Here is a 13581-nt window from a genome sequence, read left to right on the forward strand (position 1 = left end):
GAGAGGCCTCGCTCTTCTAGAGGTTGAAGTCTACTGCCCCAAGGCTATTCACAAGGTAGACTCATGCAAATACAGTATGGAGAAGATGGGTGTATCATATTTTGGTGATAAGAAGGAGAAAAGGCAAGGGTATCAGTCAATGTATTATAGTCAAAACATTTGTTATTCATTCCACCCCCACCCAGTGTGAGACCCAAAGGACTGACTATCTGTGTGCCTAGACAGGGTGGCCACTCCTGAAACTTTGCAGCTGAAAAGGAAATCAATGCACACTTCAAAAATGCTTAATCTCGTCAGACATCTGATCAATATAGTCCAATACAACTCAACAATTCATCAGATATGCATCAAAGAAAGTGGTGCTGTTCTTGACAAGACATGCAATTTCTTGCCATTTTCATCAAAGTAATAACATCCTTTAAAATTCTACCTGTCATGGCAACTTTGATACTTGATAATCCTTTAATCTCAATTGCAAAAATGATCTGATAGCAAGGGTGGGCAAAAAAAAGAGAGAATAAAAAAATTATTTGATAACCATTGTGTCTGTTAATGTGAGGGAGCATCAAGATAAGAATATTAATACCTTTACTAAAATAAAGGTTTTATCTACACCCTCTACATTGTATCATAAAGGGCCACTATGTAATATGATCATTATTACAACCCCAATTCCAATGAAGTTGGGACGTTGTGTTAAGCATAAATAAAAACAGAATACAATGATTTGCAAATCATGTTCAACCTATATTTCATTGAATACACTGCAAAGACAAGATATTTAATGTTCAAACTGATCAACTTTATTATTTTTAGCACATAATCATTAACATTGGAACGTGTTGCAGCCATAAAATTCTAAGGTAATGATTATTTGCTAAAAATAATAAAGTTGATCAGTTTGAACATTAAATATCTTGTCTTTGTAGTGTATTCAATTAAATATAGGTTGAACATGATTTGCAAATCATTGTATTCTGTTTTTACTTATGTTTAACACAACGTCCCAACTTCATTGGAATAGGGGTTGTGTATTCCATTCTGAAATACAGTAACAACTAAGACTAAAGACTAAGACTAAGATCTATAGGCTCAGTCATGGGTCACATTTGCATTTGTGGTTTGGACATCACTGATTGAAAATGTCAGACGAATTTAAAGTTATATTTTTTTATTTTATTCTGTGTGAAGCAAAGTCCTTCCCTATTAAAGTCCAACCACAATAACACAATTTTTATGAAAACCTATCCTATACGCTAATACAAATTAAAACAGAACAATAATATAGTCATATCATAATGTTATGACTCTTTTCACATTATTTCCTTCAAGTCAGTACATTTACATCTCAGAAGAGCAAAGAAACTATTACACTGTCATCATGCTGAGGATGAATTTAAATTGTCATATGTTCTAATTTTCTATCCCTTTCCTTTAAATTAGATAAGATCTAATTATGGTCTTATGCATAACTTATTAAAACCACCTTTTCCGGCATGGCAGCCTGCCAATCTCATCCTCATAATGCCGGAATTGAGCCGCCACCCTGAGGTCTCATTAAACATGCAAACATATTCTTTTGCACCTTTCTGCTTCCTGTCAAAATCAGGCTCATAAAGGAGAATCTGTGTAATAATTCTTTGATCAATTATTACTTATGCGGCTGGAAAATACTTAATTCTCTTTGATGGGATGAAACTGCAGTGGCTCAATCTCTGAGCATTAGAAGGTACTGTATGTTTTCAGGTTCCACCACTGAAGGTGGAATTTCAATCTGTTCCCAAAAAGAGGATTTGTGCTGGATACTGGATTTTGTTTTGGGATGTCTTAACTCATAATCGTCCCCTGGTGGATCTTCTGAGATGTGGTGAGAAAATCCAGTGGAAAACCCTGAGAGATTCACAATGGCTTTGATGGTGTGCAAAGTCGTGTAATATTACCCATGAGGCATGTGTGCTGCTCCACTTTTTTTGTGCATGTTCAAAACATCCAAATAAAGTTCTTTTCTTGTCCCTAATTGATCGCCACAGAATTCATGAAGGTTTGCAAATTCCTATTTGAATATTTCTCTTTAATTAACAAAATGTGAAATGATAAATCCACAGATCAGTATTTTGGAAAAAAGTCCTCCATCTGTTCCAAATTGTTACTCATCTTGACGCATATTTTTCATTGTCTTTTTAAGGTCAACCAAAAGGTTGTTATAATTTGTTGCATTGCCTTACCTGGTCTCTAGGGGAATGTTGCTGTTCAGCACCCAGCTGTCATGAAGCTGTGCCTGGTCCGTGCTTGAACTGGTGTCTGCCCCCTGGACACCCTGGCTGGCCTGACAACGCGTCGGCATGGTCTTCCTCTGCAGACTGACCTGGGTGTAGGGTGCCGGGCGGGCGCAGGTGCAGGCATGTGGCGGAGGTGGAGGTGGCGGTAGTGGGCGAAATGTGAACTGACCACCTGGACTGCTGGGTAACTCTGGAAAAAAATGGGTAGGGTGGGCATAACCATAATTTTATTAGCAACCAGTTCCAAAAATTGCAATCACAAGTTGCAAAATATAAGTTGATAGTGTGTTGCCATCATTTTGACTGCCATAAATCAAGTTGATGACTTCCATTGGCTTTTTCCATTCCTGCTTTGTTACATTTCTAGTTTCCTATAAATAGATCCTTGGCTGTTCGTAACACTGAGTGTTTAAAGCGCTCACAGCTGTGACTTAATCCTCACCTGCCAGCCCAACTATCCATATGATGTTTATTATGAGATATGTAGCTCTGCGGAATGAGCTAGCCAGCTGTAACCCGCTCACACTGGTAACCTCGAGGTCTAGCTGGAGCTATTTCAATCCATCATTTAACATTCTCTTACACTATAATTCCTCCACACCCTCTGCCATGCCGACTCCTCTTCTTTTCAGGCTTCCTTCTCACACTTATTACAGTTTTACCAAATTCAATGTTTTGTTTCTTGTGTTTCTGTACTAAAATGCTGATAGAACCAGTTTGCATGTAATCTATTTCATTTGTGTAAGTAGCTTTTGTATGTGTTTGTATTTATTTATGAATGCACATCACCCGTCCTAAGACTTTCTTTTTCAGTGTTTAGGGAGACATCTCCTGCTATGTGGTTGAATTATGCTTCCATGAACACCACAGCTAAAAAACTGAGTAGCTTTCCCTAAACACTGACTCTGTGCAGCAACATTGAAATTGATTGAAATATTTGTTGCAAACCAGTTGAAACGGTTTAAGGGAAACTATTGACCAAAAACTGGCTCATAACGTGATATCTGAGTGTTGTTTTTGCTACTACTATGCAGTACAAATACAACTGTATGCAAAAGCCACCACAGAACAACTTTATTCATCTTAACAGCTATTAGTGAGATGTGGGTAAATAATCATCTTGTTCTTACAGCAAGCAGAAAAGTCTGGAATGTTGTTAAATATTGATGTAACTTTGCTTTATAAATTTAATGAAGGTTTAAACATTTGTGAGCAACACATCAACAAGAAATGTTTTACAGCAGATGGATGCGAATACAAGTATGTAATCACAAATCAATCTTGCCAAGCTCCACATTGTTCACAATTTTAGGCTGATCAGCATCTTTTTGAGAAGATAAGTGTAAGTGCCTATGGGTATAATTTTCCTCATAAAAAATTAAATAGTGCTAGAGCAACAGATTGATCATAACTTTTATCATCATTGATCATAACGTTTATTCTTTAAAGAAAAGAAAGAAGGAGCACATGCTTAATGGATGCAACAAAAGGAATAATTTTCCATTCAAACTTCCATTTCCATTTTGTTGTATTACTGCACTGTGCAAAAGTCTTAACCAAAGATATGTTGTTAATTTATTCACCTTTTCATTGTTATTTTGACATAGGAGACAGTAACTAGTGGGACAGATCCAATTATCACAATTGTGCTGGAAACACAGTAATATTTTTCAACAAAACCGTGGCAGGGGCTGTGTAGGAACCAAAAAAGAACTTTTTTTAAATTTAGTGAAGGTCAGGATAAAGATGCGAGGATATGAATTTATTTTCACTAGTTACTGGAATAATAATCAATGTAGTATGTGTGTGTGTATATATATATATATATATATATATATATATATATATATATATATATATATAAATGTTTCAGTCATCACAGTGTTTGACCAAAATGATCGGTTTTGTCATCTTTTAAAGGACACTGCTCAGGTTATTGATCCATCATCAAGCTGTTTGCCTTTGACGCACTTTTAGATGATGTAATAAAATATGCCTCCATTCTCTGTGCAGTGACACAATGAAATGGTCTTTTCATTAGTTGTGACAAACCATTACTCATAGCACATATTTATTTCATGGTTTCACAGACACATGCAGTACAGTCTCACTAAACAGCCCTCCTCCGTAGTTGTTTATTGGTTGTGGTGGCCATCTGCAATGATTCACATTGCACACCCACACACGATTTAGTATTTTTAGTACGCCTAACAGATTTGTGTTGAATTATAACCGTATGCCAAATTGTACTAAGAGGAACTGTTTCTTTCATGCTTGGGTAATTCTTGTTTTCACCTAATTAAATTAGTAGATTAAAACAGCTCATTAGTTTGACCAGAAGCTTATTCTTTAAGACCTGGTAAAATGACAGTAAACACATTTTGCTATCAACTCAAGGTGTTGTTTCATCAAAAGTGATAGATAGATGTGTAAAAACAAAGGTTATTTTTGTCTGAACCAACACTAAATACTAAATGTGGCTCACTTGGGGGGAAACCAACAGAACATTTTTAGACTACTACATTATGTGTCAGCGAGATGCACCAGGAGCTCTTATTCATCAGCATATGGGAGCCCTTAGAGCCCTGATACAAAATCTCCTGCTACCATGTTTTGTATTTCTCAATATACTGAATGTTACGCTTATATATTACATATTAATACTTAGGTGAGCTATAATACAATAAGAAAGAGAATAAGAAAGAAATAAAATCCAGACAAGTCAAAATTCAACTGCACACCGACATTTATATTATTTCTTTGTACAGTGGTGCATTTACATGATGTTTTATATGTTGGCATTTCCATTTATTCCTCTATAATATGAGTTATCCTATTGCGGACACATTACACTTTGTTGTACCTTGTGATGTTTAAAAGTCAAAGTTATCAGCAAGCCATTGTGTTATTTGCTTATGCAACAGCATGACTCATCAATTAAATAAGTGAAAGGATATTGAATACAAAGGTCGATATAATTTTCTGTTGCTCTGCTTCTTATACATTTTATAAATGTAATGTGCAATTAATTCCAAATTGTAGCATAAATCACTTAGCAGTGGTCAGCTAGTGGAAACTCTACTAAATATAAACAAATAATATTATATGTGTGTAATACCACTGATTGGTAGAATTTAACTTTAATAATTTTCAGAAAAATATGTGTATCTGCAATAGAAAAATAAAATCAAAGAAAATGTTTCATAAAATATTGTCTATTTAGGGAATCGTACAAGGGGAATACCAAGACGATTCAGAGCAGTAAAATGTATTAGCACAATGAACAGTTTTTATAAACTCCTGCAGTGTTACTTTTCTGCTTTTTACAGTTATGTTTATACATTCATTATGCAATGTACAGTGTGAAAATATGTATCTGTCTTCATTAACATTTCTTAAATAAGTGAACTCCATAATGTTCAAGGCAACACCATCTCTTCTCATTTATCCATTTTGGCATTAATATTAAGTGCACTGTAGTCTCCTTTACTGTGCATTTTGAAGATGCTGATGAACATGGATTCACAATAATGAGTTTCTGTAACCATGGCAACTGAAATACTTGTAGACTTATTGTGTAAATGTTATTTGTGTAAATATAATACCTTGAGGACAAATTTAAGTTTACACATAAGGTACCGCATAGTTTTTATATCCGACTAGTGTTGTTAGATTATCCTTCTAATGGTACAAGCTTGATGATCTTTTAGAATACTTAGCTAAGGCAGCTTTGGGTCCCCACTCCCAAAGACCCATGCACAAACGACCTGAATTTAAGTCCTCACATCGGACCTCAACCATTCTTTTCAAAATACACTTTTCCACGTTCATGCTACAAGACAAAGAGACACCAACCACAAGCTGTGCTGCTCCAGAAGTAACCCATATAAGTCAGTCAATGTAGGCCAGCGGGTGCGCAACATTTCTCCAGATAGCTTGGAGTTCAGAAACATCAACTCAACTCTGTGGATAACAGATAGAGGCTAAGGGAGGGACCATTACAGCTTCAGAAGACATCTGTGACAGTGTGGAGCATCTTTTGCCCAAAGGTTTCTCTTGGACTTAGCCCTCCAGAAGCGGCAATTCCGAAAATCGCTTATGAGATATTTCCCAGGAATCATGAGCTTTTGGTTATATAAGGGACATACGATATATGAAAGAAATAAATTTAAAACCTGGGGATTTAATGGGGAGGGAAAGGAACCGGTCACAGCAGGTATTTAGGCACATTAAGAGTGCATCACAGTGGGTGGCCCTGAAATAGTACTCAAACTGGCTATTTATGAAAAAAGTATCATTTAAAGTCAAGGAATTTCTGCCAGGAAACACACATAGACACACCTGCACTGGTAAACATTGGAGTAGGAGTTGAATTTCCCCTTGAGGGACACAAATACAGTAAGTATATATTTCAAAATAAACTAAAATAAAATACATACATAAAGCTAAGTCCAAATACTACAAATAAATCATGTGCAAGGTAAAGAACAATGGGCATGCTTATGTTTTTAAGTCTTTGAGTGTTTTTAATATTTTAATTTTTAACTAAAAAAGCTTTGATATGTTTTTTCTGTCCCCGGCCCCGCCTGTGTGGAGTTTGCATGTTCTCCCCGTGCCTGCGTGGGTTTTCTCCGGGCACTCCGGTTTCCTCCCACATCCCAAAAACATGCATTAATTGGAGACTCTAAAATTACCCGTAGGCATGACTGTGAGTGCGAATGGTTGTTTGTTTCTATGTGCCCTGTGATTGGCTGGCAACCAGTTCAGGGTGTACCCTGCCTCCTGCCCGATGACAGCTGGGATAGGCTCCAGCACGCCCGCGACCCAAGTGATGAGAAGCGGCTCAGAAAATGGATGGATGGATGTTTTTTCTGCTGCTTATCTAAAATCTATTTTCCATAATGCGTCTCTCACCTGAACAATGCAAACTTACACTTCCTAGTTCACAATCAGCTAATCCTTTCAGTATGTTTGTAGTCTACCAAAGCATCTATCTATCTATCTATCTATCTATCTATCCATCTCTCCATCAATCCGTCCGTCCATCCATCCATCCATATCTGGCTATCCGGCTGAGTCACCCAAGCAAACTCACGGCTCACGAATTCTTCTCATTTGGTCAGTGCTCAATTGTGCAAATTTCACTATTGCAGGAAAGTACAACAAAATTCATAGAGCCTGATTACAAGAATATCATACCTGCCTGTCTAACAAAGCAGTCAGTCTGAAAATTTTAGATGTTGAAATGATCCATCATCATCATAACCTGCCCCACTCTAAAAATAAAAATTTCCCCTAGGATAGCTTTTAATTTATCTCTCTTCTTAATTGGCTCACATTAAATTGCCACACAGTTTATTCCACTATTGTGCTTGGATAAAATAAATATCACTGTAGCGGATAGGCTCCCGCAATCGGAGGTGCCACAGGGACTCCCAACCACTTGATAACCCCATTCCTCCTCGCTGCCCTGCTGTAAGACAGCCACTAGGAGAATTGGAGTGGACCTTAACCTAATTAGCAGCTTCCTGTCAAATCTTGATTCCTGGCTTCAAAAGACTCCTTCCCCGACCAAAAGGTTGATGGACCTCCCTCCAACAACACTATGTGGTTAATATTCAAACATGCATGTGAGGCGCCACCAATTGGCGTTGAGAGGAACTGCCAACTCGCCTTTGATATTTGTTAACGGAAGATAAAATGTCCATTTTGATATCTTACAAACTCTGCAGAAATATTCCAAATGTATGCCTGGGTGTCAGTGTCACTATTGTCAGATCTACACGTCCTCTGCAAGATTTCTGAGAACTGTTCCTCGTGATTTGAAATCAAACAGTACGAAATGTTGTATTGAACAATAAGCAAATCTGCAGATCTGCCACGACCAAAGTTTAAACAATGGTTCTTCGTGTGAGAGTACAAAGTTGGGAGTGTATTAGATTACTATATGATTTTAAACTCATTTTGATCAAATTTGTTGTGTTTTTTTCCCTCTCCTCTAACCTTGCTGGCAGCTCACCAGCCGGGCTGGCCGTCGGCCACCCCTCCCCTTTTGTGCGGGCACACGGCTTGGTAACCGCAAGCCAGGATAGAACCGACATGGCTTCCCAGCCTAACCGTGGGCCTCCGCTAAGCGATCAGAGCCGCTACTACGAAGGTACCGGGTATGCTCCCAGCCAAGGGGGATCGTTCTGAAAATGCCAGCAAGCCACAAAAAGAGGCAGGAAGAGAGACATCCAGTTCTCCCAAGAAGGCGTGACGACCAGCCATTTTTCTTCTCCCGCCTCTTTTATTTTATTTTTTTATTTTTCAACATATTTTTCATCTGCAACCAAATCTGTCGCCTTACTTCCTGAGCCACTTCCAAAGAGAGACTACCACCCACCAGTTTGAATTTACGGTCATGAGTATACACGGCAACTTTGCCAGACTACAATATTAGTGCCTAATAATTTCGGGGAAATTACTAACTACAGACAAAATCTCAACTTTGTCCTCTCTCTCCCGTCCGCACTGCACGCAGTAAACACTCACGTTTCCAACTTTAGTCCAACACACAATGTTCTATTCCCCTTTTCGTACACCGATTTTCCTCCTATTTACCGTTATTAGTGTTATTTTCTATGTTAATTAGACCCCTTTTGTGTGTTCCCCTTTAGATCCATTTAGATGTCATTAAATATACCATGAAATTCCACTCTTGGTTGGATTTTGTGTGTGTGTTCTGAGTTTACGTAAACCTCATCTAGAACTCAAAATTTCACAAAGTGTAGCAACCTTCAGATTACGAGACTGATAAAAAGGTTTCCCGTAATTTTTCCTAAATGTTATACTTATAAAAGGTGACGTGGTGCCCTTTCGAGACATTAGCTTGATTTTAACAATTACACTTAAAATTACGGTGAACCGGAAGTAACGTAAGCGTCACTTCCGGCTTTTTCTTTTCTCCTAAATTAATTACATTTTTATTTGACCAATATATGCGACAATCACCATAAAAAGGTCAAACAACCACAAATAGATGTTGCAGTCTTTTATCTTCCCGTTCTGTCTTGAGGAATCATCTTACTTTCACTGACCAGTTATATGTATGTCATAATTTATATAAATATAATTTGTAATCTCATCAGACATTGTAATTTTGAAAATAGCTCATTTTATTGTTTGCTTCCTGATGAAGTTGGCACAAACAATAATGATATCGATAAAAATAATAAAGTTGGGAAGATAACGGAGAGTAATATTGCTAATGATCATGGTGAAAAAGACATTGCAGAAGATGATTTCACTGACAACAACGGCGGTGATAACAATAACAACAATGAAGATAAAAACATTGGTAATAATAGTGCTGGCAGAAACACTGATAATTGTATTGATGACATGGGGCTTAGAGGCAGCAATTAGACTAAAAAGAGCCTTTGATTCACAGACACGGGGATAAACGTCAGGAACTCCATTTACCAAAGTGACACAATCATATAGTCCAATTAAAGCCATAAAATTAAAATAAGGAAACTGAGGGCGCACAGCTCCCTCTTCTCTTTCCCAATCAATTTTCATACAGAGCATGATAATTAGCAGCCATGCGTCATCTGGCTTTTCCATATCAAATTCTACTTTGTGTGTGTGTGTGTGTAGGTGTGTGTGTGTGTGTGTGTGTGTGTGTACAGTATTTGCGCGCATTTGTGTATAATTGCTTCTTTGTAACCCCATCTTCAAAAACAACTCCACAATCATGTTTAGGCTTCAGGTGATTCTGAAAGTAGCATTTCCCTGGAGAAGGCATTGAACCCTCTGGAGTGGAGCGGCAGAGTTCTAAAACGAGAAGCTTAGCATCACTCAAACACTTTACTGCAGGGACCCGCATTCTCCAAATTATTTTTCAGAAACACACTCGCATATGTGTGCTATTTTAATAATCTGACTTCGAAATGTAATTAACAGTACATGTTTCACAGACAAATGTTTTATTTACTGTTAATTTTAAGTTGCTTCAATTGCACATAACATTAATTTTGATAGATAGATAGATAGATAGATAGATAGATAGATAGATAGATAGCATACTGTATATATATATATATATATATATATATATATATATACACAGTATATACATATATATATATATATATATATATATATATATATATACACAGTATATACAGGTAAAATAAAATTATGATAAGGTACACTTTAACAGAAAAAGAGCCATAACAAAAGCTAATGTAACATCTCTGGCAAAATGCAGTTAACATCAATAATAAACACATTGTAAATGTTCTCTGTCTTTGAGAGTGTCAATCCCATGAATGCATTTGCATATTTGGACATTTACATGAGCTTTGGTGCCATCTCATTGGTGGCACGTGATTTAGTAGCAATGGTGGCCATTTGCATTGAGAGGAAGAAGATAATAGCAATATTTCGAAACTCAAGAGTTGAAACATTACCATGGCCACTGTAGTGATTAGTTCACACAGTGAGAACCCTCACAATGCTCTCTCTCCTTCCCTCTTGCTCTTGCTCTCTGATGAACATACGCTACATCTCCCTCAACCCCAAAGCAATCACAACAAGCACACAAACAGTATGAGGGATTATTGCTTTCACTCACATGCACACACAGTATTTTTTATGTGTGACTCCCAACACTAAAACTGTAGATAGTAGCTGGCCTTGACAGCAAACAAACCAATATGAAGAGATTCCTTGCAGACTAAAAAGAGAGAAGAGAATCTAGACAGATGCATCACCAGAAACTCCAGCGAGAGAGACAGACAGAGAGCGAGAGAAAGTGAAAGCGAAAGAAAGAGCTGGTAATTGGAATGGGCTCTGAGGAGAGACAGGCAGTGGAATGAATGCAAATGAATTCAGTGGCCTGGCAATGCGCTACACAACCGCACGTTTCATACAGCATGCCTTTTAGACATGAAACTACTGGCACAAACAGAGCAGGACTACACAGCAAACAGTGAGTGACATGACTGTTGTCGCACACATGCCAACATCGCACACGAGCAAACACGGACATGCACGAGTGTGTAGATACAAGGCGAAATCATCAGGCCTGAAACAAATACTAGCCCCACAGTGCATAAGAAAGCATGCAGATGGAAACACACAAAACCGCAGAGGCACAGTGTGCTAATCCCTGCAAATACCAAAGTGTCGCTTGTGAAAAGAGAAAGGGGTGAGCATGTTTGTTCCAAGCGAACAGCCACAGCATGTCCCAGAGCAGGATAAACAAAACCTTCTTAATTGGTGTCGATTTGGAATGGAGTCATGATTCATCATGCAGAGCTCGCCAGTAGAGTATTGGAAACACAATCATTTCTAATCCATATGACCTTGACAAAGGGCCAGAGTTTGACTATAACTCCTTCAGCGCCCATTCTCTGACAAAGTCATGCCATTGAAACTGACGTTACAGCGCGTTGGAAATGTAATCCACCAAAGTCAGATCACTTCACTGATTACTCAATCTCAGGCGGCGGCGAATCTTTACGAAGCACTCAATTCTCCACAATAGTCATAAATCAGAGTACTATAAGCTTTGTGTGTCAATGATGGCACACCAGAGACACTATTTCCATATGATGCTACTCAAGTCAACGGCACTGCATTCAACATCAGGACATCCACCCGTATTTTACCTCAAATCACCTCCAGTTGCCCTCAGCTACCATGTTAAACTTGGATCAGTAAATCTCCACTGAAGGAGAAAAAGGTCATCTGTGATGGGGTCCTGGTCTTTACTAGCCACTGCTATAAATTAATCTGATTAGCACATTCATCTTGCTATTTTAACCAGGCATCAGAGGCCAACTTCAGGCTTATTACAGCATGTAATGTCCCCACTGAGATTACAGTATGGAAATTGAAGCATTTAGAGAATATGTGCATTATGGATTAAAAAAAAGACGTGAGCAACAGCCAAAAACAGGTATGGCCACTTGGTTTCCAGACTGGACATACTGAATAATAGAGACAGATAGAGACCTGTGGAGTGTTGAAGAAAAAGAGCGGGGTATAAACGAAAAGAGATGTATTTTAGTACCACCTGCAGACTCGCCTGGCAGCCATCTTGGGGTCAATGAGGTGAGTGCAGCCAACACCCTGGGTCAGCTTTAACACAGTCCAATGACAAGTCCGCACTTGCCCTCTACTGCAACAACACCTTGCTGTTCCACTCCACCAACTACACCTATCACACCAATCTCAGCGCAAGCCCACACACACTTTCGCACACTGTTGGCCCACTTCCTTGCTCACCATCTTTAAATCACACACACCAGGTGAAGCTTAACAAATGTGGGAACAGATGCCCCACATCAGACTGCAGTTGCCCTCTGCTCCATGTGTGTCTCAAGAGAGACAGAGGAATACCGTGAGCAAAGTCCTTTGCTGTCTCAATACAGACCTGTTTTAAAACACACACACACACACACACACACACACACACACACACAATAATAATAATAATAAAAATAATTAACTTTTAACTTATCTGTCATCCTGCTTAATATTACTGTGATTATATTGCCTTCTGCTATCAGCTGTCGATACAAAAACATACTCCACGTCCAGTGCTGGTCAGGTGCAAGTGGTCCCTTTGGGACTGGTCGGGGTCCTTCAGTTGGGCTGGGGGACCGCCCTGGGTCCTGAGGAGTGGGTGGCGTCCCCCTGGCTGGGTCCCCCATGAGATGGGCTCGCTGGTTTGTGGGTGGGAGGGGGGTACAGGCCCACCCTTCCTCAATGTGACAGTTCAGCAACTCCGTGGACCAGTTGACTAATATGCATGCGATATGGTGTTTATTCACAAATAAATTCCATAGACATGCTATAGGCTTGAATTGCTTATGATGGGACAACTGACAATAACACGGGTTGTATAAAGATACAACTCACAGGTTCTTACAGGTGTTTCGACACTAAAAAGAATCCCACCGCACCACTCATCAGTAGCACTGTCTTGCTCATTTTCCACATCCTGTCCCTTATTTTCAATAAACATCAGAATGATTACAAAAAAATACAAAAAAAGCAGAGGAATTATTTTGTCGCAAAGCAAAACTGTTCCAGCACAAAAGGCATCCACTATTCTGCATGGCCATGCAGCTGAACAGGACTGGTTAAAAAAACATACTCTGTCTGGTGATAAAAGGATAATAGTTTTTGTTTTATTCTCTCTTTCCATTTTTCTGTAGGCACTTATCAGATTCAGGTAGGTGAGTGAGGTTGGAAATCAGAAAATGATGAGTTAGTGCAGTCACTCAAATCAGGCACGAATTTATAT

The 13581-nt window shown here is 38.6% G+C and overlaps 1 protein-coding gene across 1 annotated transcript in view; it reads right to left on the reverse strand.

The window, feature by feature from the left end:
- The window catches only part of tenm1 (teneurin transmembrane protein 1), a 228295-nt gene that overhangs the window by 159565 nt on the left and 55149 nt on the right, over window positions 1-13581 (reverse strand). The window contains 1 exon segment of the mRNA XM_061685196.1: window positions 2226-2469. Coding sequence (XP_061541180.1) covers window positions 2226-2469 — 244 coding nt within the window.

Source organism: Phycodurus eques, chromosome 9, assembly GCF_024500275.1.
Source record: "Phycodurus eques isolate BA_2022a chromosome 9, UOR_Pequ_1.1, whole genome shotgun sequence".
In the NCBI taxonomy this organism is placed as follows: Eukaryota; Metazoa; Chordata; class Actinopteri; order Syngnathiformes; family Syngnathidae; genus Phycodurus; species Phycodurus eques.